This window comes from Lineus longissimus, chromosome 1 (genome assembly GCF_910592395.1).
Source record: "Lineus longissimus chromosome 1, tnLinLong1.2, whole genome shotgun sequence".
NCBI classification, from domain to species: Eukaryota; Metazoa; Nemertea; class Pilidiophora; order Heteronemertea; family Lineidae; genus Lineus; species Lineus longissimus.
Genome location: NC_088308.1, coordinates 27,916,705 through 27,941,694, shown reverse-complemented (window position 1 = coordinate 27,941,694; position 24,990 = coordinate 27,916,705). Strand labels below are relative to the sequence as shown.

The 24,990-nt window shown below is 43.2% G+C and overlaps 5 protein-coding genes across 5 annotated transcripts; 2 read left to right on the top strand and 3 right to left on the bottom strand.

Annotated features, from left to right (window-relative positions):
* Window positions 1-12: 12 nt before the first annotated feature.
* Window positions 13-8,687, bottom strand: LOC135495669 (mucin-3B-like). The gene is made up of 9 exons (XM_064784510.1): window positions 8,577-8,687; window positions 7,829-7,966; window positions 7,373-7,477; window positions 7,119-7,189; window positions 6,880-6,952; window positions 6,516-6,614; window positions 6,072-6,308; window positions 5,576-5,763; window positions 13-5,381 (listed from the first exon to the last, which is right to left on the bottom strand). The coding sequence occupies exons 1-9, from the start codon at window positions 8,685-8,687 to the stop codon at window positions 2,171-2,173; spliced, it is 4,233 nt and encodes a 1,410-aa protein (XP_064640580.1). The 3' UTR covers window positions 13-2,170.
* Window positions 8,688-8,890: 203 nt separating this feature from the next.
* LOC135482690 (histone-arginine methyltransferase METTL23-like) lies at window positions 8,891-10,913 on the top strand. The gene is made up of 6 exons (XM_064762955.1): window positions 8,891-9,028; window positions 9,380-9,484; window positions 9,643-9,880; window positions 10,039-10,123; window positions 10,267-10,543; window positions 10,775-10,913. Exons 1-5 carry the CDS (start codon window positions 8,969-8,971, stop codon window positions 10,418-10,420), a joined length of 642 nt encoding a protein of 213 aa, XP_064619025.1. The 5' UTR covers window positions 8,891-8,968; the 3' UTR covers window positions 10,421-10,543; window positions 10,775-10,913.
* A 228-nt stretch (window positions 10,914-11,141) lies between these two features.
* LOC135482683 (visual pigment-like receptor peropsin) lies at window positions 11,142-14,504 on the bottom strand. Its single transcript, XM_064762942.1, has 6 exons — window positions 14,231-14,504; window positions 13,083-13,242; window positions 12,592-12,719; window positions 12,206-12,302; window positions 11,745-11,964; window positions 11,142-11,425 (listed from the first exon to the last, which is right to left on the bottom strand). The coding sequence occupies exons 1-6, from the start codon at window positions 14,268-14,270 to the stop codon at window positions 11,183-11,185; spliced, it is 888 nt and encodes a 295-aa protein (XP_064619012.1). The 5' UTR covers window positions 14,271-14,504; the 3' UTR covers window positions 11,142-11,182.
* Window positions 14,505-14,813: 309 nt separating this feature from the next.
* LOC135482677 (visual pigment-like receptor peropsin) lies at window positions 14,814-17,268 on the bottom strand. Its single transcript, XM_064762932.1, has 6 exons — window positions 17,024-17,268; window positions 16,607-16,766; window positions 16,133-16,260; window positions 15,777-15,876; window positions 15,428-15,641; window positions 14,814-15,254 (listed from the first exon to the last, which is right to left on the bottom strand). The coding sequence occupies exons 1-6, from the start codon at window positions 17,103-17,105 to the stop codon at window positions 15,018-15,020; spliced, it is 921 nt and encodes a 306-aa protein (XP_064619002.1). The 5' UTR covers window positions 17,106-17,268; the 3' UTR covers window positions 14,814-15,017.
* A 4,514-nt stretch (window positions 17,269-21,782) lies between these two features.
* Window positions 21,783-24,078, top strand: LOC135488845 (zinc metalloproteinase nas-6-like). The gene is made up of 4 exons (XM_064773794.1): window positions 21,783-21,883; window positions 22,295-22,364; window positions 23,386-23,500; window positions 23,853-24,078. Exons 1-4 carry the CDS (start codon window positions 21,812-21,814, stop codon window positions 24,076-24,078), a joined length of 483 nt encoding a protein of 160 aa, XP_064629864.1. The 5' UTR covers window positions 21,783-21,811.
* The last annotated feature ends 912 nt before the right edge of the window (window positions 24,079-24,990 follow it).

The following is a 24,990-nucleotide window of genomic DNA, read 5'->3' as shown; positions in this document are numbered from 1 at the left end:
ATGCTATTACATTTCAAATGAGGTAGGATTTATTAAAAATAAAACAGTGACGTCTTACACAATTTCCACAAAGTCCAGCAAGACAGGGCCCTTAAGTTTAATCACGAGTGGATCACATGTGACGGGGAAGGGACTGACTGTGAAGATACATTTGTGCATACACTTGCATATTTTACACCCGAGGAACAACATAGCTGTGCTGTGCTGTGAGGGTATGACACATAAGCCTGACCAAATACAGTAGAACCTCTCTTTAAGGACACTCCTTGGGACTGAAATATATTGACCTTACTATTGTACATACGCAGGAACCAAAATCAGTGTCATTTTACTTAGAGGGTGTCTGTTAAGAGAATTCCTACAGAATCAAACCCTTAATACAGGTTGTCTCAAAAATGCTCAACCGTACTCCCATACCAGGTTCTTATGACAGTCTGTCTTCACATCACTGGGTCCGACCTTACCGCCATGAAGTATCTTGGAGAACTTTGAAAGTACAATTGCACATATTTTGGGACACCCTGAATAGTACAAAATATAACCAGCTGCACTTGTTATACATGTATGTTACAACTTTGACATATTTCTAAACAAAAACTAAGATATAAATTAATGAATCTATATACAAGCATTGACTAGCTAAGATATAGAGATACTCTATTTGTGGTCACAAGAGGTCAGTTTCACTTTCAATAAGTCCAGCCTTTGTTCATGGTAAAGTTGTCTTCTATCATTCAATCTATGTGATTGGTCAACTTCCTCTATTAGATCCAAATCATCACCCCATACACAGCAGAACAAGGCCTGAATTTAAGAATGTAAAACTGACCTCTTCGTGGACAGAGATATATGTCAACATGATCTTTGTGCAAATGACAATTGCTGAAAGAAAATCATATTTTGAAATTTTCCTCTTATGATCAACCAGAAAAAGTAAACAAAAATTGCCATAAACTCCAACCTGAGGTTTTGATTCGCCTAATATTAACATCAAATCATGAAACTTTGCACGTGGGGACATAATCAGATCATTGGTGCATTTTCTCGCAATTTTTCTCATCTGAGGTGCATATATTTGTACTTTGCATCATTCATGTTAGTGACATAAACAAACAGCTAAGAGGAACTCGAGGCTCAATTGGTGGTCCCGGGCACATAAATGCAGTTAGGTAACTGGACTGCTTTGACTTAGTTGAGACACCTATTGTTGACTTTGGGTAAACATAATCTGGCCCACCTGACTCCTGCCTTGAGTCTCCCTTTAAACAATACAACAATATCCATAAGTTTATATATTAGCTTATAGAAAGGTTTTTCTACTCAAGAGGCCTGTATATGTGTTGACATAAGACGGTCATTACAGACCTGACAGAGTTAATAGATGGCAGTAGCCGCTAATGATCCACTACTGTGGAGCACGAGTGTCTGAAATGGATCCAGATCGTTATTCTCCTTTGAGGTAAAAACACTGTCGTTGGTCGAATATGGAACAGAATTTCCCGATTTGTTTTGAGTAGAACCCAATGAACTTATTCATGTGCATGCATAACCAGATTAACAATTGTGATGTATAGTGTTTTCACAGCCGGCCATTGTGGAGGGCAGAACCTGACTTAACTGAATCAAATGCTGTCATAATCATAGGGGCCTGCTTTCCTTTGTCTGGCCTTCCAGCATGGCAGGCGATGACATCATGTGAAACCACCCAATGGGTTTCTTTTTGTACAAAAACTTTACCTATAGCACAATAAGACTTAACTTGCATAACAACATTTCTATTGCATCATAAACTTCTACCAAGCAAATAAAGCTATACTTTCATAAAAGAATATAAATCTTTGGCATCTAAACCATCAACACATAACATCATTAGTACGAAACAACAATGCTCCAAGCGTCCTTTTCTGGTAAACGAAGTTCATATTTCATGATGATTGCCTGACGTGACGTGCTGTACAAATCTGAACTTTATAATACAAGCACACTGGTCATGAAGCGCAGACCATTGCTTCAACTTCAACGTAAACCCAAACTACAGATCATACGAATAATATTTCCAAATGACTTTCTTTGATAAAACAACAAATCTATATTCACTATTTGAGATTCTCTAGCCCAGCCCTAAGGTATTCTAAAGCTAAAACCAGACCACTCGAAACTGGGTCAAACTTCACCTTCTCTTCTTCTTCTTCAAGCCCTTCCCAAACCAACCAGGAATAGACCCCACTTCAATATTCTTCTCCTTGGCAGCTTTAGTTTCTTCACTTCCCGTCGAAGATTTTGAAGACTCATCGAATTCCACCGGAGTCTTCTTTCCAGTTGACTCAGAGAAAGAGGAGCTACGACTTGACTTTCGAGAGTTTGACACCCCGGCCTCTGGAAGTGGAACACTCAGTTTTTCCGTCTCAACAGACTCAGGCTCTCGACTTTTTTGATCTTTTGGAGAGTTTGTGTTGTCACTAGATGAACCCAGTGTGTCTAAAACAGTCTTGTCTGCCCAGTATTTCTGCACTAGTGCACTCTGATGAGGTGAGTTAGTGTTCACTTTGATTGCAGAAACAGAACTGGCTGGGAATGAATCTGGACAGGAGACAAATCTCTCATCAGTAACACAGTGGTTTTCGTGGTTTAATTGATCACTAATCACATACTCTGCAAGCTGTGTCAGTGCACATGGCTGCTCCTTTGTACTACTACCATAAAGACTCTCAGATGGTGCACCGTGAGATGACACTGGTCTAGTACCAGACCCACTCAAGTCAACACCACCAGATATTTGAGACTCGAGAACACTTGTGCTTGCCGACAGTGACACCACTGTCTTTCCTGGGTCCTCTTTACACTTTTCAAGCATGTGGCTGCCTTGTTTGAAGCTTTCAGTTATGTCTGCTACACTTTTCTCAGGAATAGGCATGGGCTGCTGTGGTGTAGTAACCCCTGAAGCACCGGACAGTTCACAGGGCGCGCCCTCATCAAGGACAGAGGATAATGCTTGCTGCACTCGACTTTCACAAACAGGGTTGCTTTTTAAAGGTCCTGCAACAAACACTGGTCGAGTTCTGACCAGTGCTGCTGCCAGCACTGGATGTGATCCACCAGTCGCATGTGAACCAGCGGTCGAAACCGGATGAGCTGCTGTGGAAAGAGCACATGTAGTTGAAGACGCATGTTGGGTTGTTACCGACACAGGATGGGCTGCTACTGACACTGGTACGCTTGCAACTGGCAATGTCTGTCCGTTAGAAAGGTTAGAAGCAAGCTGCCTATCAGGAATATCCCCGACAGAATCGCTGGGCAAACTCTGTCTCAAGTACATCACAAGTTCTTCTGGTTTTGGTAGGACAGGCAGTTTGTCACCACTCATGGCTGCCTTCACAATACAACTTTCTGGAACACTTTCTCGAATCTGCTGAACTTGCCTCTCTAAATTTTGCAGTGCAGTGGCACTATTTTGAGGAACTGCACGACCTCGTGAAGTTGTCTTGTTTTTCGAGGATTCGCTACTGGTACCTTGTCCACATGCCCGATCTTCTGAGTTATCCAATCCAGCAGTAAAGATGGGAAGTGCAGGAATACTCGTATTAGTTTTCAAGGTTGGCTGTGCAAGCACTTGAGCCAATACTGGGGCACATGAAGAAGGAATGAATGGAAATATAGGCAACGTATTTGGTGTAGTGCCTTGGTTAATAATTGTTGAAGGTTGGGTCAGTCCTACTGCATGTGGTACCTGGTGTCCAAGTATTGATGTCGGGAATACAAAACGCCCCTGAACATCAGTAGGATGGATTGGATTGGTGGCTGGCGTGCGACTAGGAGAGTTAGGCTCAGGTGACGGCATTGGACTCTCACCAGATCCGAGGAGATTCTGTGATGACCGTCGCTTGATATGATGGAACAAACGTTGGCGCACTCTGTTAGAAAAACGACTATCATCCTGAGGCTGCACTGAGGGGGCTGGCTGACTCTGGCCAGGAGAACTTTCACTTCCGTCCGCAAACTTACTTACAACTTCATCAATAAGACAACTCAGATTTGAACGACTGCTTTCTGGTTTGGTGTTTGAGGTGCCATCAAGTGGCAATGTTCCTTGGGGTTGATTAACAGACACGTTTGGATTATCATGAGATTTTGCCTCCTCCTCAGCAATTTTGATAAAGCCACTCAGGATAGGATATTTCGAAGCCATACCATCTGGAGGTTCCGCGTTTGTACTGGTTGAGGTTGACACGGTGAGACTTGACATACCCTGTGCTGACGTAGCTGCCACACCAGATGATCCTTGGGATTGACCTGGTTGGGATGATGGAAGGACAGTGGAGAGGCTGGCTGGCAGTTTACCCTGGATGGAACTGGAGACTTGGGTTGCCGGGGCTTGTGATGTCTGAATGTAGACTGGAAGTTGCATCGTCTGGGAGGAGACACATTTGGTTGACATGATAGGCAGGGAAGACTGAGGAACACCTATGTTTTGGGGCAGAGCCGCCAGACCTGTTGAGGACGTTTGAGGCACACACCCTCTCGTCTGCATCATTTGCATAAACGGCATCTGGGCTGCAAATGGGGGACAACCCCGCGCACTATACATCATATGGCCAGGCAGAAATGCAGGATGTCGAGCACCGGGGAAACCTACAGCACCAAGTCCTTGCGAAAGAACATTAAACATAGGTGGCTGGTTTAATATCCATCGTGTTGTCTGGAATGATTCCTCACTTGTTTGTTTATGTTCCACTTTGGGAACACTGTCTAGTCTCTTAGTGAGCGAGTGTTTTTCTTCTGGCTTGTTAAGATAGTCATCAAGATTAAGAGCTTCATCTTCATCTGCAAACTTGGTCACCACATCATCAATCAGATTACTAAGCGTCGAATGACCACCTTCAGATTTTGGTGAGTTTTGCCCGCTAAGATTTGGCATCACTGAATTAAATGGAAGTTCAACTTCAACTGCAAAGGATGGTGATAATGATACAACATTACTGGCAGATCGAGGCGATTGAGGATAAGTCAAAGATCGAGGTGAATTTGACCGGGAATAGTTGAGAGATCTTGGTGAATTTGACCGGGAATAACCAATAGATCTTGGCGAATTAGATGCGTATGTGTGATCAGGACTAGGTAAACTTGATGTGACATCCTCGGAATCCATCATGTCCAAGTCCTCTTTCTTTATTTTAGCTGCCTTTGTTGGTGGATTGTCATCAGATTTCTGCTGGCGATGCTTTCTCTTCTTGCCTTTGAGGTGTTTCTTGCCACGTTGGTTTTTCAAATAGACCCATTTTGGCGGCGTTAGATTATCTGGGATCTTCAAAATCTTTTTCAGAGTGGTGTGCAGCTCTTCTTCTGTCAGTGGCTTGTGAAGGTAGAAGATGGGATCACTCGCCCTAAAAATAAAGGACATCACAATAAGATAAAAAGAATATTGGGCTGTCGAAAAGGTTCAGTGGATAGAGGGGACCATTCTCGCATGTTATACTGTCAGATAGGGCAACATCTACACGTGAATAGCTTGCATGAATTTAGTTGCAGCAAGATCAGTACATTGGTACATTGATGAGATAAACATATTTCAACTTACTCTTTGTAATCCGGTATTTTGAGACCGAGTATCTCCACGACTTTTTCCATTACAATGTCACATTGGCCGTTGATCTTAAGAGCGGCAACATCATCCTTGGGTGTCCACTGGAGGTTCACAATAAAGATATTAGGGCGCTTTGCAGGGGGAAGCTCCATCGACCACAAATGGGAATATTTCTTAAGAACCTGCAAGATAAAATCAAAAACATGTCATCCAAAGATTCGCCTTGGCTATTTGTTTAGAGTATTATTGTCATCCCCTTTATTCAATTCTGTAGTGAACAGTCACTCTGGTTTTAATCCTTTTTTCATTCAATGGAACGACTTTCTATCCAGGCAAGACACGATTGACGTCAGCTAAGGGCAACAGAAGCCAATACTGACCACCTGCATTCAAGGAAACACAAGAGCATGTTGATGACAGCTGGGAACGATTGCAATACATCAGCATAACTGCATTTAAACTGAGCATGCAATCCTTTCATGCCTCTTACCTTGAGACTTGAGCCCAGACATAGTATCGTGTCAGCTTTTTCAACCCAATCAGCAGCCACTGGCCATTGGTAAACTGAATCTGGTCTTGACTTCTCTCCAAAGTGAACAATCGTGTCGGAAAGCTCTGACTTGCATTTGTGACAGAATCGTTCTGTTTTGTGTCGATAGAGGGCGGTCTTTTCTGTCACATCAAATATCCTGATGTATTCTCTGGCTGGTTTACATCTTGTACAATGCTGGAAATGAGAATGAGTTTATTGAGTTTCAGAACTTGAAGTGATATGAAAAGTCACAGTCACAGAAAGTCACAACCACCGATGGGAGACAGAGGAACAATCTGGGAACAAATTTTCATTAAAATCTGAGAGTAATGCTTTACTTTTTGGTGAGGTGCATGATGCGAGAAAGAAAACACAAGACCAAATAAAACAAAACAAACTGACCTCAATATACATGTTCCCATGAACTTCAGAGAGGGCATATCGTGGCAACCCCGCCCGCAGATGCAAACCATCACAGTTCTGAGAGACAACATACTTGACCTGAAAACAAGCAAGGAAAGGATAAGCTTACGTAATAACCTGTCGGCTCAACCTTCCTCTACATTGAGAGACACGTGTCAGGACCATAAACATGCACAATTCTGCACCTACTCTGGGAGACCGCTCATGAAAATGTGCAGGATTAATTTAGATCAAGTTAACAGTTTCAGCACACCACTCAGTCTCAAATACTTCAGATATATTACATTGTATAACTAAAAGGCCTAATTTGTATAATTTGAAGATAGCTATTGGTAATACTCACATATCCTTCATTATAAAGTTGTGTCAGGCTCATATGGGTGATAGTAGGCACGGCATCACTCAGATCTTGGGGCCTGAAATGGACATTTTGGTTACTTAAGTGTAAATAAGAGGATGCATTTCTGAACATTTCTCATTAAACAGACACACACAGGAGTATCTAATTCAACAGTTACGTGCAAATTAGCAAATCTCCTAACTACAATAATCTCTTCTTTATTGTTATTTCATGACACTTACGCTACATTCTTTCCTTGCTGCAGCAACGTCCAAACTCCATTCGGTCCACGGTAATCAGGGATGGAAGCAGCCTGGAAGAAACACTTCAGAGTGAGCAACTAGATAACCAAGGTGCTTAGGGTAAATGGATCTCTAATCAAAGACCAGGTTTTACTATGTAGGACCATGAGTTGATGAAAAACCCTTATAGTTTTTCGTGGCATATTATGCCTTACAACACTTGCCTAATTACTGTTTTTTAAATTGATACTGACCGTACTTATACCGGCTCCTGTGTAGACAATGAGATTCTCTGCCTCTGAGATTGCTTTCGCCAAAATCTCACACTTTTTGTCCAGTTCATCTGCTGAATCTTCTATCTGAAAAAGGTCAGAAGACATAAACAAAGAACCTAAACAAAGGTGATATTACAGACATACAAACTAGCAACCTTCACCAATACAAATCCTTTGAAGTTGGACCGGTGCAAACATGACTATGACTACTATCAAAGAATACATTTTAACTTCACACAGATTGTGGGAGAAAACCTTGTCATAACATTGAGATATGCTATTAAGACACACTCAAGTACTCCTCATATCAATACCCCTCAACTGATGTAGCTGAAGCCTGCACACATATAAGGAAAACGCTATATGATCAACAGCCAATATCATCAGACCCTGATGCTATGAGAGATGCTATGAGAGATGCTGATGATGATATACCTCCAATGTTCTTTGTTTCTTGACATCCCTTTTCTTGGCTCTCTTCTCAATCTCATCCACAATGTCTTGTGAGTGTTCCAGCAGCTGAAGATCCTCCGGCGTTCTATCATTGGTCTCTTTCTTCAACGCTTTCTCAACCTAACAGAATGAAAGAGTTTATCATTGTTACTTAGAAATATTGCAATCAGGTTATTGACAGCAAGATGAACTCTGTCAACTACTTTTTTTCGCCGCACTCAACTTTAGCAATATAAATGTCCTCTTCAGATAACACCAACAAATTGTTCAATCAGGCGGTAGCGTCATGTCATGCATGTCATACTTTTCAAATGAACAGATCTGCGATCAACAAAACTGAACTGAACCCCAAACATTGCAGTTGCAGCACCAGCAGCAGCTCAGCTGCATAAAAACCACTGCCAGACTTAACTTTGAAATTGCCAGTGAATTGGCAACAAAACTAGGCCAACAGGACAGCCAAGACTATTATATAGTACACACAAAAAAGAGAGACAACTTATGCACATATTGTGCGGAGGAAAATAGGTTAATAGGTTACAACAGTTATTCCATTGTGATGTCAACATGACAGCAGGCTTCCATGTACACTGTACAAAATGTACACACTTTGTATACAAATACACAGTAAAATTTGCAGGTTGGCCAAATTTAGGTCACTGACATTTTTTGTGCAGTAGACTTTTCTGCGGGCTGTAAGACAGTAAAAACAACTGATGCATATTCTTACCTGTTTGAAGCGAGCTTTGATTTCTTCTTTGACCAGAATCCTGCCTATTTCGGCACATTTTCTGGCCTGTCTTGACGGCTTTCTTTCTCTACTGGAGCTTTCATCCGCCATATTTATAAAGTAGGTCACTAGAACTGGGTCAAGGTTCGACAGGTACTCGCTACAACAATAACAACAATGTAAATATTATTGTTTGTTTTGACTTAAAACCATATTTAAAGGTTAAAAAATCCATTAACTGATAAAGGCTGGTGAAATCGACAGATTCACATGCCGGAAAGCCTAGACTCGTGAAATCAATTTCACTGTTTGTCAATGCCGTAGGGGGGCTAAAATTCACAGCTTGATTGAACTGCCGCCCAAATTCCCCCCAAAACCTCACTTTACTAAACATGACAGCTACATTTATGTTCTGTTGTGGTGGTGAGGAACTTTCTGTACATATTGCAGAGGTCAGTTATAAACCATGGTATTCTTGAATAACTGAAAAAGATCTGATACAATCCAACTCTGCTCGCTGCATGCTGAGTATTTTAGTCTTAGTAACCAATCCATCATCCATGCCATCAACATTCCATCAACAAAAGCTCTCCCTCAAGTGGAAGTTCAAAGAAATGTACAGTTTGTCTCATTGCTGTATCCTGGACATCATAGCATATCAAAGCAATCTGTGATTATCCTTATGTCTGTCTTTAAAGTTCATTCATAAGGGCCGACCAGCACTAACAGATGACTTCACATTTATCACAGTCTTGAAAGGATTAACATGATGATACACAGCTTTTTATTTCTTTTCCTTTCAGGTGGTTGATCCACAATATGGAATGTACGTTTGGCCATCTGCTCCTGTCCTTGCACAGTATGTTTGGAACAACAGAACTTCTATTGAAGGAAAGAAGATTCTTGAAGTAAATAATTTAAAATATTGAAACTTGTTGCACATTATCAGTTTATTTCACAAGACAAGGATAAAACATGGCTTCACTACTTTGCTTACCAATTACTCTTAATTCTTTTCTATTACATGATGTATCTCCCAATAATTGGTTTTCATAATGTCTTGCAGCTTGGAGCAGGGACGGCACTGCCTGGTATTGTTGCAGCTAAGTGTGGAGCTGACGTGGTGTTGTCTGATGACTGCCAGTCCCCTCAGTGTCTCCAGAATGCCAGGAGAAGTGCAGATTTGAATGGTCTCCAGAATGTCAAGGTGCTAGGAATCCGCTGGGGTCAGTTTGATCCTGATTTATTGGAGCTGGATCCAATAGATATCATTCTGGGATCTGATTGCTTTTATGACACCAAAGGTGAGAGTGAAAGTTTGTAACAAATTGTCCTATCAAAGTAGACCAGTTGCGTAGTGGTTAGAGTGCTGGGCTCATAATATTGGGCTTGTATTGCATAGCGTCAGTAGGAACACTCCTGCCTCCCCGATAAGTTATCATTGTCTATGTTATTCTTGCAGACTTTGAAGACATAATTGTCACAGTGGCTTTTCTCATGGACAAAAACCCTCAGGCTGTCTTCTGGACGACATATCAAGAGCGGAGGTGAGATATAAAATCAGATGCTTGACTCAGCTGCTTAGAGTGACCTTTAGGACATTTTGATAACTTTTTGGATTATCCTGAACAACTTAATCCAGTTAGATGATTTGAATGCCCTTGTCTAATTCAAGCTTTTCCTCTTTCAGCTGTGACAGATCCATTGAATATCTGCTGAAGAAATGGGGTTTGAGGTGTTCGGAGGTACGCCTCTCAGACTTTGGTGGAGATAGCCCAAACATTGCTAGGTCATCCCTCCCTGGACCACACTCCATTCTGATGTTGGTCATTGAAAAGGGATAGAGAACAATGCTGCGTGTAAATCATTCCTCTAAATCATTCTGCAAACCAACTGTCCTTGGCTGCTCTACCTCTGGACTACACAACCTGAAATAGGCTGCCTGGGGAACTGCATGCATATTCAAGGTAACTTTGGATAATTTTATATCATTGGTTCTACTTCATTTCTCTGGACGGTCTCATGGAAGTCTCCCACAAAATATTTGATTAGAGTTTTCAAATTCAGCTTCTACAAATCACTTTTCATGCAGTTGGCCAAACTGTATGATATTACTATTTACTATTGGTCCTGTGTGATTGACTTCTTGATCAAGCCTTCTTGAGTGAAAGTTTGAAAATCTTTTGTTTTAATTTCAGCTGTGGGTGCAAGTGGATGTACATGCCACGGACCGTAGGACTGTGGACCAAACAAGTGCTAGATGTAATAGAAACCGACATTGGCTAGTTAATGAAAAAGACTTTGGATGTGCTTTATTTCAGAAAACAAACTTTCAGGTTACAAAATCAACAGACAAACTCTAAGCTTATCCTTCAACCATGTCAATTGGAAAGACTGCTATTCTACCACTCATCAACACCAGCCTATGTACATGTACACAAGATTAAGACAGCAAATCATAGAAGAAGTTGCTTCCAGCTTGTGGTTGTTGAATTTGAGACTAGAATAAATAACCACCTCAATGGCTTTAATCTTGACTAAGATAGCTGTGAATGTGAGGTTAATTCAGATAAATGCCACAAGAAGGATCACAATCATTTCTTTGTTCATTTCTTCTTCGAGCTCTTCGCTCCTGCTACGAAAAGTCTCTTGAGACCCTGGCGGAATTCCAAGCTGACTGCTGGGTAGATCAGTGGCAGGAAGGTGGTGCCACCCTTGGCACAGAGTGCTGGTAATGCCACCCTCAAGAGGGAAGGGTTCTGGTCTCCACCAATCATCACAGAGTACATGCAGTTGAAGGCATACGGCGACCACATGACCAGGGTCATCAGGAGAATGAAGGTCACAATCTGGAAAGGAAATGGGTCAATTGTCACAACCAGGCTGCTTTACTTACAAAGACCAAAATGAGCAACATACTTCTCTGATATTGCTCCTTGATATTTAGCAAGTAGGGCTATAGCGGAGAAACCCTTCTTCATGCTTACATGCAAAGGGCACCTCTGTGAAGACGCCCTACAGTAAGGACACTGGAGTTGGCACTAGTCGTCTTGTAAGGTAGAGACTAAATGTCTATTTTAGTCCGTCATTCTATGTTAGAAGTCACGTTTTGAAAAGATGACCGTCGCATCTTGTCTTCGTCTTTGTAGCCTGAGCCTTATTTCTTACCTTTAGTAGTTGTATCTCTGACATCTCTCCCTGCTTGTTGGACTCTGCGTCACTGTACTTGCAGCGCAGAGTCTTGTATGACTGCAGGAGGAAGTGTCCTACTACCAAGACTGGGACACCAAAGCCAAATGTGGTCAAGGATGTGATGTAGGACACATGGTTGTCGTCTGCTGCTGTCCAGTCTATGGTGCAAGATGTGCCAGTAGGCTCCTTGGTGTATCTGGAGGACGAAACTTAAGATACTTATGGGGACAATGGAATAACCCAAAGGTGTTGGCAGTAGATGCGCAGGCGGCGAAAAGCAGCTGAAGGAAATTGAAAGGTCTTTATGTTTCTCGCACCAGGGTTTAAGACATTATTACTTCTTCTATAAGTGTTTTAGACGGTTGAGGCGGGCGGAAGATAATTGGTCGTTTTCAGCATGAGTACTTTTTGACATGATCCCTGACTGTGTCACTGACCTGCTCCATCCCAGCAGAGGCATGGTTGCCCAGAACAACCCCTGTGCCCAGACGACCATAGCAAAGAGATGCATCTGTTTTGTGGTGATGGACGAACCTGGAAATAAGATGACAGTAGAGTAACTTTTAAGGTTAGGGTAATTAGGAGCTATCGATTTACACCTTAAAATAAACGGGCTACACGCAACCAAGGTTACTAAGAGTAAGACGAACCTTAAAACTATAGTTTAGAACAGCTAGGATTAAAAGTGTGCCCTTTTAGCCCTAGAGACAGATGTCACGTCCATCGAACTTAAGTTTCTCCTATAGTTTCCTCCAATGACAGCTAGATAAAAACATAAAACTGATCGCATCTCCTCAGGGCCCATTTATTTTGTGTAACTTACACTTATCTGGCCTTGTGTTGATCAGGTATCGCTCTAGTCCTAGCGCCACCACAAAGCCAATGGCAGACACACCAAAGAGGAATCCCTCAAATCCGTAGGCCTGGCAGCCGATCTCACCAAATAGCCACCTGAAAGCGAATCGGAATGCAAATACGTTGATCTGTGGAAGACGGTCTTCCTGTAAGCTATAATATGAATGGGACATGTAGGAAACTGTCGCTCAGCACAGATGAGCGTATTGAATATCGCTGCCTGCAAGGGGATGAGGAGTGGTCATGCTGGTTGTCGACTTGGTGCCATACCAAAACTTGGCACATTCATTACTAATCATCATTGTACGATCGTCTGAACTGCCGCAGCGTCTTCATTGTTGTGACAAAACATGAACTCCAAGAGACGACATTGAAAAGCCGTCCCTAAGACAATATTTTTGTGTTTTTGATTGTTACCAATGGACATGCATTCTACTTTTGGTGATACTCTTGACTTACCTCCCGCTCATGATGGAAAGTGATGGAAATGCCGATCCAGCGATGACACCAATGTTGGCTACAGCAAAGTGGGCGTGGAGGACATGTTTGGGGGACGGGATGACATTACCATTGATGAAGGTCACAAGGATGACCAGGTTGCTAAGGACACCCGTTGTTCCTGACAATAGAGAAAGAAAAGGATGGTAGGTTGGATCAGACAGTGCACAGCTGCCGGACGCAGGCATAGTACACGGGCCTTTATAAATCCCTTCTCTCGATGCATCATCCGGCTGCCTTTGGACTGAGTCTTGTGCAGCAGATGCATGCTGTCGTAGTCGACAATACACTAGAGCATAATATTATGATAGATGGGTCTCTCTAATTATCGACCTGAAAATGATGGTGGGATACTTTCGTAGAGCTCTTTGAAAGAGCGAAATTGACCCGTCCTGTTTTGTGGGTTGTGACATTTCTGTGAGAGACAAGATTGTCTAGTTCCGCGACTTCCCACCAGTCTGAGTTTCATTGTCCGAGAACAAGAGAGCGTCCGTCTGTTGTTCGGATGTCAATCAAGTAGATGTAATCACAACAATAATTAATAGTTATTGATTCATTCTTCCTAATCACGAATTTGACATTTGAGGTAATTAACTTTGATTAATCGGTGAACTCAAGCGACACCCGCCCATGTTTACATCTGCAGGGACATTCGGTTGGGAAGTGCGCACTACTGGCCCATTAAAAAAGCCTCCAAGGCAAATTCTCGGCAATTTATGCCGAGTTCTTGGTTACGTAACCACGAGCATGAAACTTCTAAGATCTCTAGCTTCCGATTGGGGTAGACTGTCCCATCTTGTCAGAAAAACTCCCTGGCTACAATAGGGTTACACAATGATACTACCGGCGATCATCAAAAAGTAGGACAGCACTACCAGGTCAACAACACACAAATGCCACAATAGCTCAATTCAGATACAAAATGGGTCAGTTCTATCAATCACTGAAATATCGATCTTTCATACTGACATGAAGCGCTTATGAACAGTCAGATAGACGAACTACAGCGAGACAGACGAACGCAGTCTGGAGCTGATAGGGCAAAAAACGTCTTCCATACGGAGACACTGCACGAGGACAAAGTGGAAATGGGTTGTACTCAAACTTACCAATGATCAAGTAAAGCATGCCGACAACAAATGGTTCCATCTTGAGTCCTTAAACGCTGCGCTTCCAGTGTGATGTATGCTACTCCGATCGATTGTCAGCTGTTCGAGCACAACTAAGCGGCGATCTGTGACTGATCGACGCCAAGGGGGTCATTAATATATACACCTTCATTCCGGATGTTGAGACAAGACACTCAATTATCACACTCGTCACACTTTCCCTGACACATTATTCAACATGCGATATTTCTATGCGGTGTTGCCAAGGTCACCATGTCGCACGCCTCGGTATGAAGTAATATTCGTCTCGTCGCTGTCTTTCGCAATATTTAAATGGCGGATAGTCTCATTAGATGTGATATTCTCGCGGCAGTCAGGATATCGCAGTCAGCAGCATTACATGTTTCTGAGCGGCTGCAGTGGATTTCGGCCTACTGATGATCATGTTCATATGTTACGGACTCGTGGCTTGCAATAGGACGACCACACGCTGCCAATGAAAGAAGGAAAGAAAAATACTGAAGTTACAAAACGATTTTGAAATCTAACTTTATTTTTTATAATGTGATATTACAGCAGCGCAGAATTAAGTGGCAGCACTACGAATAAAATGTTAATTGTCAAGTACAAAAAGTAGAACATCAGTTCAATGCTGTAATCTCATATAGTCAGGAGTCGTCTTGCCCATAGGCAAAGTCGCTAGTAGTACATGTACGTGTATATGCCATCGTCAACGCAAGGAATATATATTGTCGTCGGTTTTGTCTTCTTCGCTCTGTGCAAATCTCTACAGTTCTTTCTTGTCTGTGCCAACGAGCATCCTAGTCAGGCCGTAACGGAACTGTGGACTGAGTGAGGGGTAGATGAGAGAGACGAGGGAGGTACCAGCCTTGGCGGCTAGCGCAGGGACAGCCACCCTGATGAAGGACGGATTCTTGTCGCCGCCCACCACTGCAGAGTAGAGGCAGTTGGAAGCGCACGGTGTCCACGTCAGCAAGGCCATCACTACGGTGAACCCAGTTATCTGAAAAACCGCAGACAAAAAGAATGCTTTGATATTGGTTTTTGTCCAAAACGCCCAGAATACAACTTTTTTATAAAAAGGTATGCAATCACACCGCTTTTCGCCAGTCAAGTAAGGATCTCCGAACAGTTATAGTTGTCGCAAGTTAGTGTCGTCGTTCCGGGCGAAATTACCTTCAAAAGTTGTCTTTCCGTCATGCAGTCTCCCTTCTCTTCCTCCGCCTCTTTCTTGTCGACTGCCATGTTTGCCAGAGCGAGACAGAAGGCGACAGAGGTGAAAGGTACGATGAAGCAGATGACGGTAATGGTCCTGATGAAGGAGGCATGGCTGTCGTCCGCTGACGTCCAGTCCAGGTTACACGTCATGCGACCCGGCTCATAGGCGTATCTGTGAAGAAAGAGAAGCTTCGGGAAATGAAGATGCAAATATAGAATGCTGAGGGTAGAAAGAGGAACTAAAAACCAAAACACACCCGAATCGATATTCACTCGCAATGACGTTTTTTAAAAGGGATCTCCCTACCTGCTCCACGACCGCGTGGCTGGCATGGCCGCCCAGAAGAGTCCCTGCGCCCAGATGAGTAGGGCCAGCAGATGGATGTGTCCGGCCGATAGGCGGCAATCTGGAAATGGATAGAAGTGTTCATCCAAGGGAGAGAGGGACCAGTGGCTAAGCAACCGAAACACTAATGAAACGCTGTACTTGCACAAAACGCTCAGCAAGAATAAGTTGTCGTAATTAATTCTTGGTCGGATTATTTTTTTTCAAAAGGGACGAATGATTGTACGACCCCAAGCTCACAATGAGGAAGGAGGTCCGTACAAATGGGGAACGCCCGCGCTGGACTACTCAGTCGTTTAATCTTATCGGATACTTACATAAATCAGTCCAGCAGTTGACCAAGTATCTTTCCAAGGCCAGCGCAGCAATGAAGCCAATGGCGGACAGTCCCGAGAAAAATGTCACAAAGCCGTACAAGTTACATGCGTCGTCTCCAAACATCCATCTGGCAAAGGAAGGGACAGAGATTTCATCAGTTCTGCAAATTGGGTAGCCGCCGCGACAAATTGCATGAGCTGCAATCGTGAGAGACGCAACGGTGCATGACTGAGTTCGCAGTAGTTTTCAATTTAGATTGCGACTCTACTTCTCCTAACTACTCAAAGGAAGGATGGGACCGAAGGAGAAGCGAACATTGCATTGAGGCAAAAGTGAGCCAAGGAGACAAAGTTGAGAGTTACATTGTCCAGTAAGCCCGAAGCACACTTGGCAGCAGTGCGGTTGTCAGGCGGTGAGAGTGACACTGAGTGAGAGTGATTTGCCAAAACCCGTTCTTGTTGGCGTTGACTTACCTTCCATTGATGAGTGACATGCCAGGAAGAGCAAAGAGGATAATGACACCAATATTAGCCAAGTTGAAGTGGAGATGGAGGACATGTTTGGGTGAATGGAGGATGTTGCCCTTCATGAAGGTCAACAGTGTTGCTAAGTGACCGACAACACCGAGGGACCCTGGAAGGGAGAGGGTCGGGAGGGTAAAGAAGGCATTTCAATGAGTCCCCTTCCCCCACTGACATCTGAAACATATCTTTAGATATTGGCAGGCCCATCATATTGATACATATTAGCTTCTTGCCTAACATTCGCCGTGTGGATTTTTTCTCTTAGAAATCCGTCGAAGATTGGTCATGGTCAATAGCCAATGAACTAATCATATGGTTGATGTGTCTGATCTATCTGTCGAAATGTGTAACATATGTGATACTTGCCTATGACAAGGTAGAGTACCCCATCCAAGGTTGTCTCCGGATTTGAGGTGAATACCTCCGACTCGAAAGATCCTTCGCTCATCTTCACCAACAACAAGGGATCATCAGCACTATCCAGCACCTCGGCTCTACAATATCTACCGTTAACAACGTGAACAAAATGAGTCTGTTTTTCCAGATTTCAAAATGTCCCTGAGAGAGTCAACTCAGCCAGAAACCTAGACCAAGAACATGAGAGCCCAGTTTATAATTATACTTCTCGTCTGCTCTCTATTCTTCTTCTGACCCTCACGAGTTTAAATCTGCCCAGACGTCTCAAAATGGTGACAAAAGAAATCTCAATTTAAGTTTATCATTATATTCTGTTCCGAAAATGTCGTCGCTGCACGTGCTGTCCGATTGGCCATCTACGGTAGGTGGTCTAGAAGGTGGTAGAGAAGCCACCATGGTTCCTTTATTCTTGGAGAACCACCGGATCGTTGTCTTAGCCGCATTATACACATACAGAAAAGAAAAAAAGTAGAAAAAAACAAGTGAAAAAAATATGTGGTCGCAAACCGGGGTTCCACTGTACATTAATATAGGGCGACCCAAAACGTCTTGCAAAAGTCACACTTCATCATTTCTAGCTCCTGGTTTCTTGGTATCAACGTGACAACTCCATGGACATGTCACCATCGAAACCACGACCTCTCGCTCAAGGGTCCGACACTATATACCACCACACGCATGGCCTCACCAGCAGGTAAATAGGATGACTTGAAATACCGTGCCGGGAAGACAGTTGTTTTTAAACGAAGTATAAACTCAAGAAGTAGTTACCCAGGTGCAATTTTATCGTTTAACATTCCTCCACAAAGTATCGGCTTGGAAACCAGCCAGCACAGGACAAATACAACCATGTAGGTCTATGAGCTTGTCAACAAGCGACGGAAGGGTCACCAACATGTCAACTGGTCATTGCTAACCATAACTGTCGTCTGCACAAAGTAGGTTTGTCTTGATGATATGATGGATGGCCAAAAGTGCCATGCTTCTTGAGAAATGAAGGAAGGGACGTCTACATATTGTGTGACTACCAAATATTCATTGCAGGGTTAAAGAAGGTCTTGCATAAGGGAAGGTGGCACATTTATAGCCACGATACAATTATAGCTTCTGTGTGCATACCAGCCCCCAGCTGTTTTCTACTCTGTAGGGCTATCGTACCACTTTACCTTGTCTGAGTAGGACGGACATCCCTCTAACGAAGCACCCGAGGACGGTTCCAGACATCGTCTCGCTGGGGCGAACAGATCGAACATGTCGAATGGACTGGATCATGGATCGTCTTTGTAACAACTCTGGACACTTGAAATTATTCGAATTTTTATTGCATTTTGAATTACTTTGCTAGATTTCATTCAGTTAAGCATAGATGCCGTGATATTGACAGTCCACTGTGTATATCATGATATCATGTCGGGCTCTCCCTAAGATCCTGATGCAGTCCTCCTCGCCAGGGGACGAGGATGATACCCCCTGCGTCCGGGTGTAGGCTCTTCCTTGACAAGAAACCTTTGTCGAACAGTAATTTCAAGGTCGCTGTCTATTCATTTGATTGGAGCTATTTCTGTTTCCCACTTTTCTTACTAACTTTTTTCGTTTTCTTTCTCTTTCTGACCAATGCTGTCCCTTCCGATACTTCTACCTTCGTCTGCTTAGAATCATCGCTGACTTCTGGTTCCGGTTCTGGTTCCGGTTCATCTGCCACTTCCGATCGAGAAGCTGCAGCGCGCTTACTCGGATCTTTCAGAGAATGTATCAGTTCAGTGAATGTCATTTTACTCTGTATGTCTTGGTATTTAGTCACAGCACGTTTTTTTGGGCCACGGCGCTTGATGAACTTGGAAGGATCTGTGAATAGACGGGATTTTCCGAGATCTTTTATCAGAGGTACAGAATGGCGGCCATCTTTGTCCTCCTCATCCGCTGCTAAAACGTCGATACCTTCATTGATGATTTTGTTTCTCATAAAGTGGGAAAAGAGATCCGGTTTTTCGTCCTCCACATCAGTGCGATCGATGCTACCGCCAGCCCTATCCTCATTCAGTGGCACCATCGATGCGTCTTCTTGTGCTGGTAATGGCGAACGCTCCGGCGAAGGTGTTGATGGCCGACTCAGTGAAGGTTCATCAGTGTCTAGCCGGTAATAATCACAGAACATTTCGTCATTGCCAGTCGCGGCATCGATAGGTGGGAGAAACAGACGACTATTTGTCTCATCGCCAGCGTCACTGCTTTCCAAATCAAACAGGTCGTCATCTTGCGTAGAATCAATGCACAGACGACAACGTTCCCGCACGATAGAGCGATTTGTTAGACTATTGTGTTGTTTCACAACTTGTTTATCCGTCTCCAGTCTGCTTTTCTTCTTCAATTTCTCCCGCGCAGAACGATGGGTCAACTGTTGATTGGAGACAGTTCGTAGATATTTAAACTGTTCAAGTTTCGGGAGTCTCAAGTTATTGCCCCCTGACTGCTTTAGCTCAACAATTTCGTCTTCGTGATTGACATCGACTGGCCTGCCGCCTGAATTCCTGTACATTTCCTTCAATCGCGGCTGCTGTTCATTGAAGTAAATGTCATGAATTTCCTGCTGGATCTTGCCGAGACTTCGCCGCAGCTCAGTGTCGTAGTTGTCCAGCTGTCGCTTCAGGGCGCATGCGTAGACTTGATTTTTCCGGTGTACTTTCAACATTCTTTCACTATGAGAGGCGAGGTCGATGTTTGGACCAGACATAGCGATTTCTGAAACGACAAAAATCCAATGGCAATCAGATAAGATGGTCATGGCGAACACCGCAGCCGCCGCGCGAAAGAAGGCTGTTCGCTGGTATAGTTCGACAAAATTATTATAATTTGAACATCGTGGTTCGTAGCTCACTGGCGAAACCTGCCTAGTATAACAGCATACAAAGGCTAAGAGGATGAGTTTGACGTGCTCACCATGGCGAACAAAAAAGTGCTCTTGTGCTCTTTCCAAATATCTCCAATCACCGTGATTTACCGATTTCATTTTGGCTCCACCGATGGTGTCACATGGAATACAAGGGAGATAGCCACAAAATCGAACGGATCAATAATTCGGAGTCATCAATAGATAAACGCCTAAAACCAGTCCTTGATCTGGATATAGATTCCATATGGAGGGAAGCTGATTAAATGCAAGAAAAACGCGTTGCCTGGTAGTTTCATTGGAACCCATGCACTATCAATTTCCTCTGACTGATCCGTTTAGTCGGAATCACTGTCAGACGGCCGTTCATTTATCACTTATTGCCTCTAAAATCAATATTGAATAATAATCCAATAAAACATGTCAAATAGTTCAATGAAACGGCTCACTGGTCGGATTAAATTACGACGCCGACAATATTAGCTTGAAGCAAAACTAGAACCTCGCCGCCATCATGGGAAAGGCGGTTGAAGATGAGCACATAGTTCATCATAGTGCCATCAGGAGTGGCAAAAACTGGATGCCATAGTTCACTACTGCGCCATCAGGGAGAAGCACCTGACAAAGTAATGCACGCATAGTTCATCAATGTACAAAGTATACCACTGCGCCATCCGGTGGAGGCAGAGACTGAAGAATACTTTTGTACCGTCCTCGGATTACACTCTGCCCGTCGAATTACGCTTCCCTCCTATCCGTGTCTGATCGAGCAATGGGTCGTCTTCATCCTTGAATCAAAACAAATCTCTGGCACGCATCACTTACCTTGATGGTCAGAGTACGTGTCGATCAGGACACGACTACCACTGAAAGACTCATCCTTGATTGGGCCGACCTGTCCTTTCACTGATTTGATAAATGGGAACAACTTTATTCTGGGGAACGATGAAAACAAAGGACAAAAATGTATATATGTAGACACAGTGCAGTGTAGTTTGAGTGTCATATACACCAGGGAGAGTGTGATCAATGTGAGGACATGGGTGGGTCAATGTATCTCGCCAGGCAAACAACACCGATGTGTGAACGACAGTCATACAGCAGTTGTTTTGGGGACATGACGATAACAACAGATGAAAATCGTAATTCATAAGTTGGCCATTATCCATAGTCATCATAATAGACCTGTAGTTATGATGGTATCATGATGAGGGCATTCGACTGCAACTGTCTCGTCACTTAGAAAAGCGCTTCCTACTGTCAACAGGCATTGTTTGACATGAATTATACAAATGCCAATATCTATGTTTGCTAACCGCCAATTTGCCCATCACTTGTCCTCAAATAACGTGTTCTATTAGCTTCATTCAACAGCAATTCACATCTCCACAGAATCTGCTGAACAAACATTGGCAAATAATGCCAATTGACCCAACGAGAACGTAACATGTGATGAGAGATACAGCTTCGAGAAAGATGTCGCTGATCAGTTTAAGATTGCAGACGCTCGGCGTCTTGGGTTCAAGCTGAGCAATCCTCAAGTTTTACCTCCTTAAAATTGAGTGACGGTTGTCACCAAGATGTATATAGGTCCTCCGGGTTTCTTCGTTTGGTTATGTTACAACCAAAGTCCTTGTAACCTTTAATCGGAAGTGGCATAGTCCTACTCATTGTATGACACTAATAGGCTTGTCAACAAATCGCAACATGATTAAACATCATGCAACTGTCAATATGGACATGAAAAGATGTAAATAAACGGGCCAGTTGGATGATCAAATCCATCAAGTCGACCAGATTCGAGCCAACCGACCAGAGCATTTGAAAGTAAAGTTCTATAGCCAAGCACGATGCGAAGAAAGATGGGGCACGGTGGATACATCTGCCTTCTGTTCCTTCAACTTGTGTTCGTGACCCAAGCGGTGAGTTGCCCTTTTCAAACAAGATATAGTTTGTCGCAGCCCAGGATCAAGCATCGCATCCTCTATAATCCCAGGGTTGTCCTTTCATCTTCCGCACTCAAGGAGGCACTATTGCCCCCCCCCCTCCCCAGTCTAAATCTACTCGTGAGACTTCTTCAAACCCCGGGAACAAAAACCCCGCGGAATCTTGCCAGTAGACAAAACGGCTTGCACTTGATGAGTATTTTGCACGATCAGCTGTTAGGGTTTCAAGTGATTTGCACCGTTATTGTTGATATATTTCGATATTATGATACATGTAGTTTGTAAGAATTGAATGATGGAACTGATTTCCAGTATAGAGTCGTTGACTTTACTCTGGTGAGATGCTTGCATTCGAACCCAGGTGTCTGCCTGGTCTCTCCCTTTCAGATTGTTATCAAAGATCAGGAGAAGATTTGGCAGACGTGGCAAATACCTTATACTGTGCAGGCTGGCATGTGTGAGTATGGTTTCATTGGTTATGTTCATATCAGAATATCAAGGCTCTGACAAGCCTTTCTTGCTTCATGGAGAAATAATTGGTTGGGGACGTTGTGTCGCCTTAGGTAAGAGATTGTGAGGTCAGACAAGATCTTTCTAGTCCCCCCGGGCCTCCATTTTATCTCAGAAACAACTGCGATTTTTAATTGGAAGGAGATATGTCGCGCCTTTTCTGCTCCACTACGACTTTATCTCCGAGGCCGTTATCAAAGCTTTCAATTGACGACTTTTTTCATATTGATACTCCACCTTGCATCTTACATTGAACTTCAGCTACCATTATTGATGACGGAAATGAACATGTTGATAAATAGGTTTGGCCAAGTGACATCGTGTCAAGATTGTCACGGAATACGTTATTTAATGATAAAATGGGGTCATTTAATCAAATCTAAGGTGGTGATAATTACATTTCCGTGATCATCAGGTACAGTCCCAATCACAATTGACATCCCTATCATTATCTTTATTTCCACTTATTTCCTCGTTACTGCCGACAACATGTAAAAACTTCATTTTGACGTTATCCACAGCAATAACCAGAGGCAATAAAATCATGGCTAAATTGGATATTATAAGTAACGTGCCATGACACAATGAAACACACCCCAATATCTTAGATGTGTTTCTTGGATAATGAGACGAGACAGCCAAGCGGAATTAGTGCAAGCCTCTCCTAATCTAATTCATCTATAGCTGATTGAGATTTTAAGCTATTGTCTGGAACTCTTTTTACGCCCAGAGGTAGACCGAAATCATCCCGTTAGAACAGTCTCACTTCATCAGGTGTTGTTTTTCCACCAAGAAAACTCATGTGAAACACACGAAATATCTTTGCAGCAGTCATTCTAATAACTGCTACTCTTGCTTTATTGATTTCAAGAAATATTGTGTGCTAATCCTCGTCTGAAACGTACAATATCGTTATTCCTACTATCGTATCGCGTTTATTGAAAACCGTTGTCTTTCTTTTCCCCCAGCTAAATCGTTTCTGAACCAGATCACTATCGCCCTCAACCGAATCTCAAGGAGGACATGTCTCACCTTCCCAGCCCGCAAGAGCGAGCCAGACTACATACACTTCCTCATATCATCGTAAGCACATTCACCTCTCTTACCCGACAACACAAATACAGAAACTCTCCTCAAAGTAATTGCTTTGTGTGATTGGCTCATTCTTTTAATGCTTCAAGATTCCCCCATCGGTGTTGCAGAATTGGGTAATCGTAATTAGACAACGAGCCCAGAAGTCTCATCAAATCAACTTAAGGAAATCACCGAAATCGAAGAAATGTAGCATCACAAGCGTACCGCGACGCGTGGTCATTCCCCTAACAGTGGTAACTCGGTTATTAGATTAAAGATATACAAGTAACGGTGATTTTTACAACCGGCGTGTTTAGAAGGTCTAATAATGTACATCCTCTCACCTGAATTTCTCTGACAGTGGTTGCAGCAGCGACCTTGGAAGACAAGGGGGCAGGCAGACGATCACCATTGGAAACACGTGTTCCTCGCCGACCAACATCGTGCACGAGGTGCTGCACGCGCTTGGCTTCATGCACGAGCACCAGAGGCCCGATAGGGACGAATTTATCGAGATTGTTTTGGGAAATATTCAGCCAGGTATTGTACGACTCATCCAGAACCTCATGGTCTTACACTCCCTTTAAACCTAGCCGGGGTATCTTGATAAGATACAAAAACCTTGGGGGTCAAGATGTGTACGACTATGATTACCACTGAGCGTTCAGATCAGCGTTTCTTGCCAAGAGCGGACACAAAATTGCCCTCAAAAATAAATTGTCGAAACCTATTAACAATGACCTGACCATCCGTTGGAAAACGTTCAGTCATCACTGCAAATGTGAGTTTCATGGGTTTAGATGGGTTAACAAGATATTGCATCAGCACCAAATCGATGTGTCCATCTAATTCTGCTAAGTCCGCTACCGTGCTTGGTCTCTATCCCGATGGTTTGGTAGATGATATTTTTTGCTATTGGTTTTCGCTTCTCGAGGTCTCAAGGGAGAACGCTCTTAAACCGACACAGGAAGCCAAGTCAAGAGATCAGCGCTAAAGTATCGTTTTTTGCTGCTAACTTGCATCTTTTTACAGTTGATCGTATAAAACCCTTTATAAAAACGACCCCAAGCTGCTCAGGACAATTCGGTCGACTGAGGGCTATCCTCTGTTGGGGCTGTCATTTTCCACAGTGTTGACAGCGCGGCGTGAGACTATGAACGAATTTGAAACACGTGGTTGGCTGCAAAAGTCCATGGAACCCTCACTAATTGGATCCCAGCAGACGTGGTCGTTGATTCAACAGTATCATTTCTTATATCTACATTGTCTTATTGGATACTATGCGGACAATAGGATTGATGGTCGAGGTCATTGGTTCTTAGCCATAATCTTATTTGGTGACCGCTAAAACTATCATGCTTTTATATCGAGCCTTCGTGTGCCAACATCGTTCAAATCACCATCAGGGAAGTCCTCATTCCGCCCCTTTGGAACCCCACAGCTGCCGATGCCGACATTGAAGAAACAAATAACCTTAAAGCCATCTGTACTTTAAGATC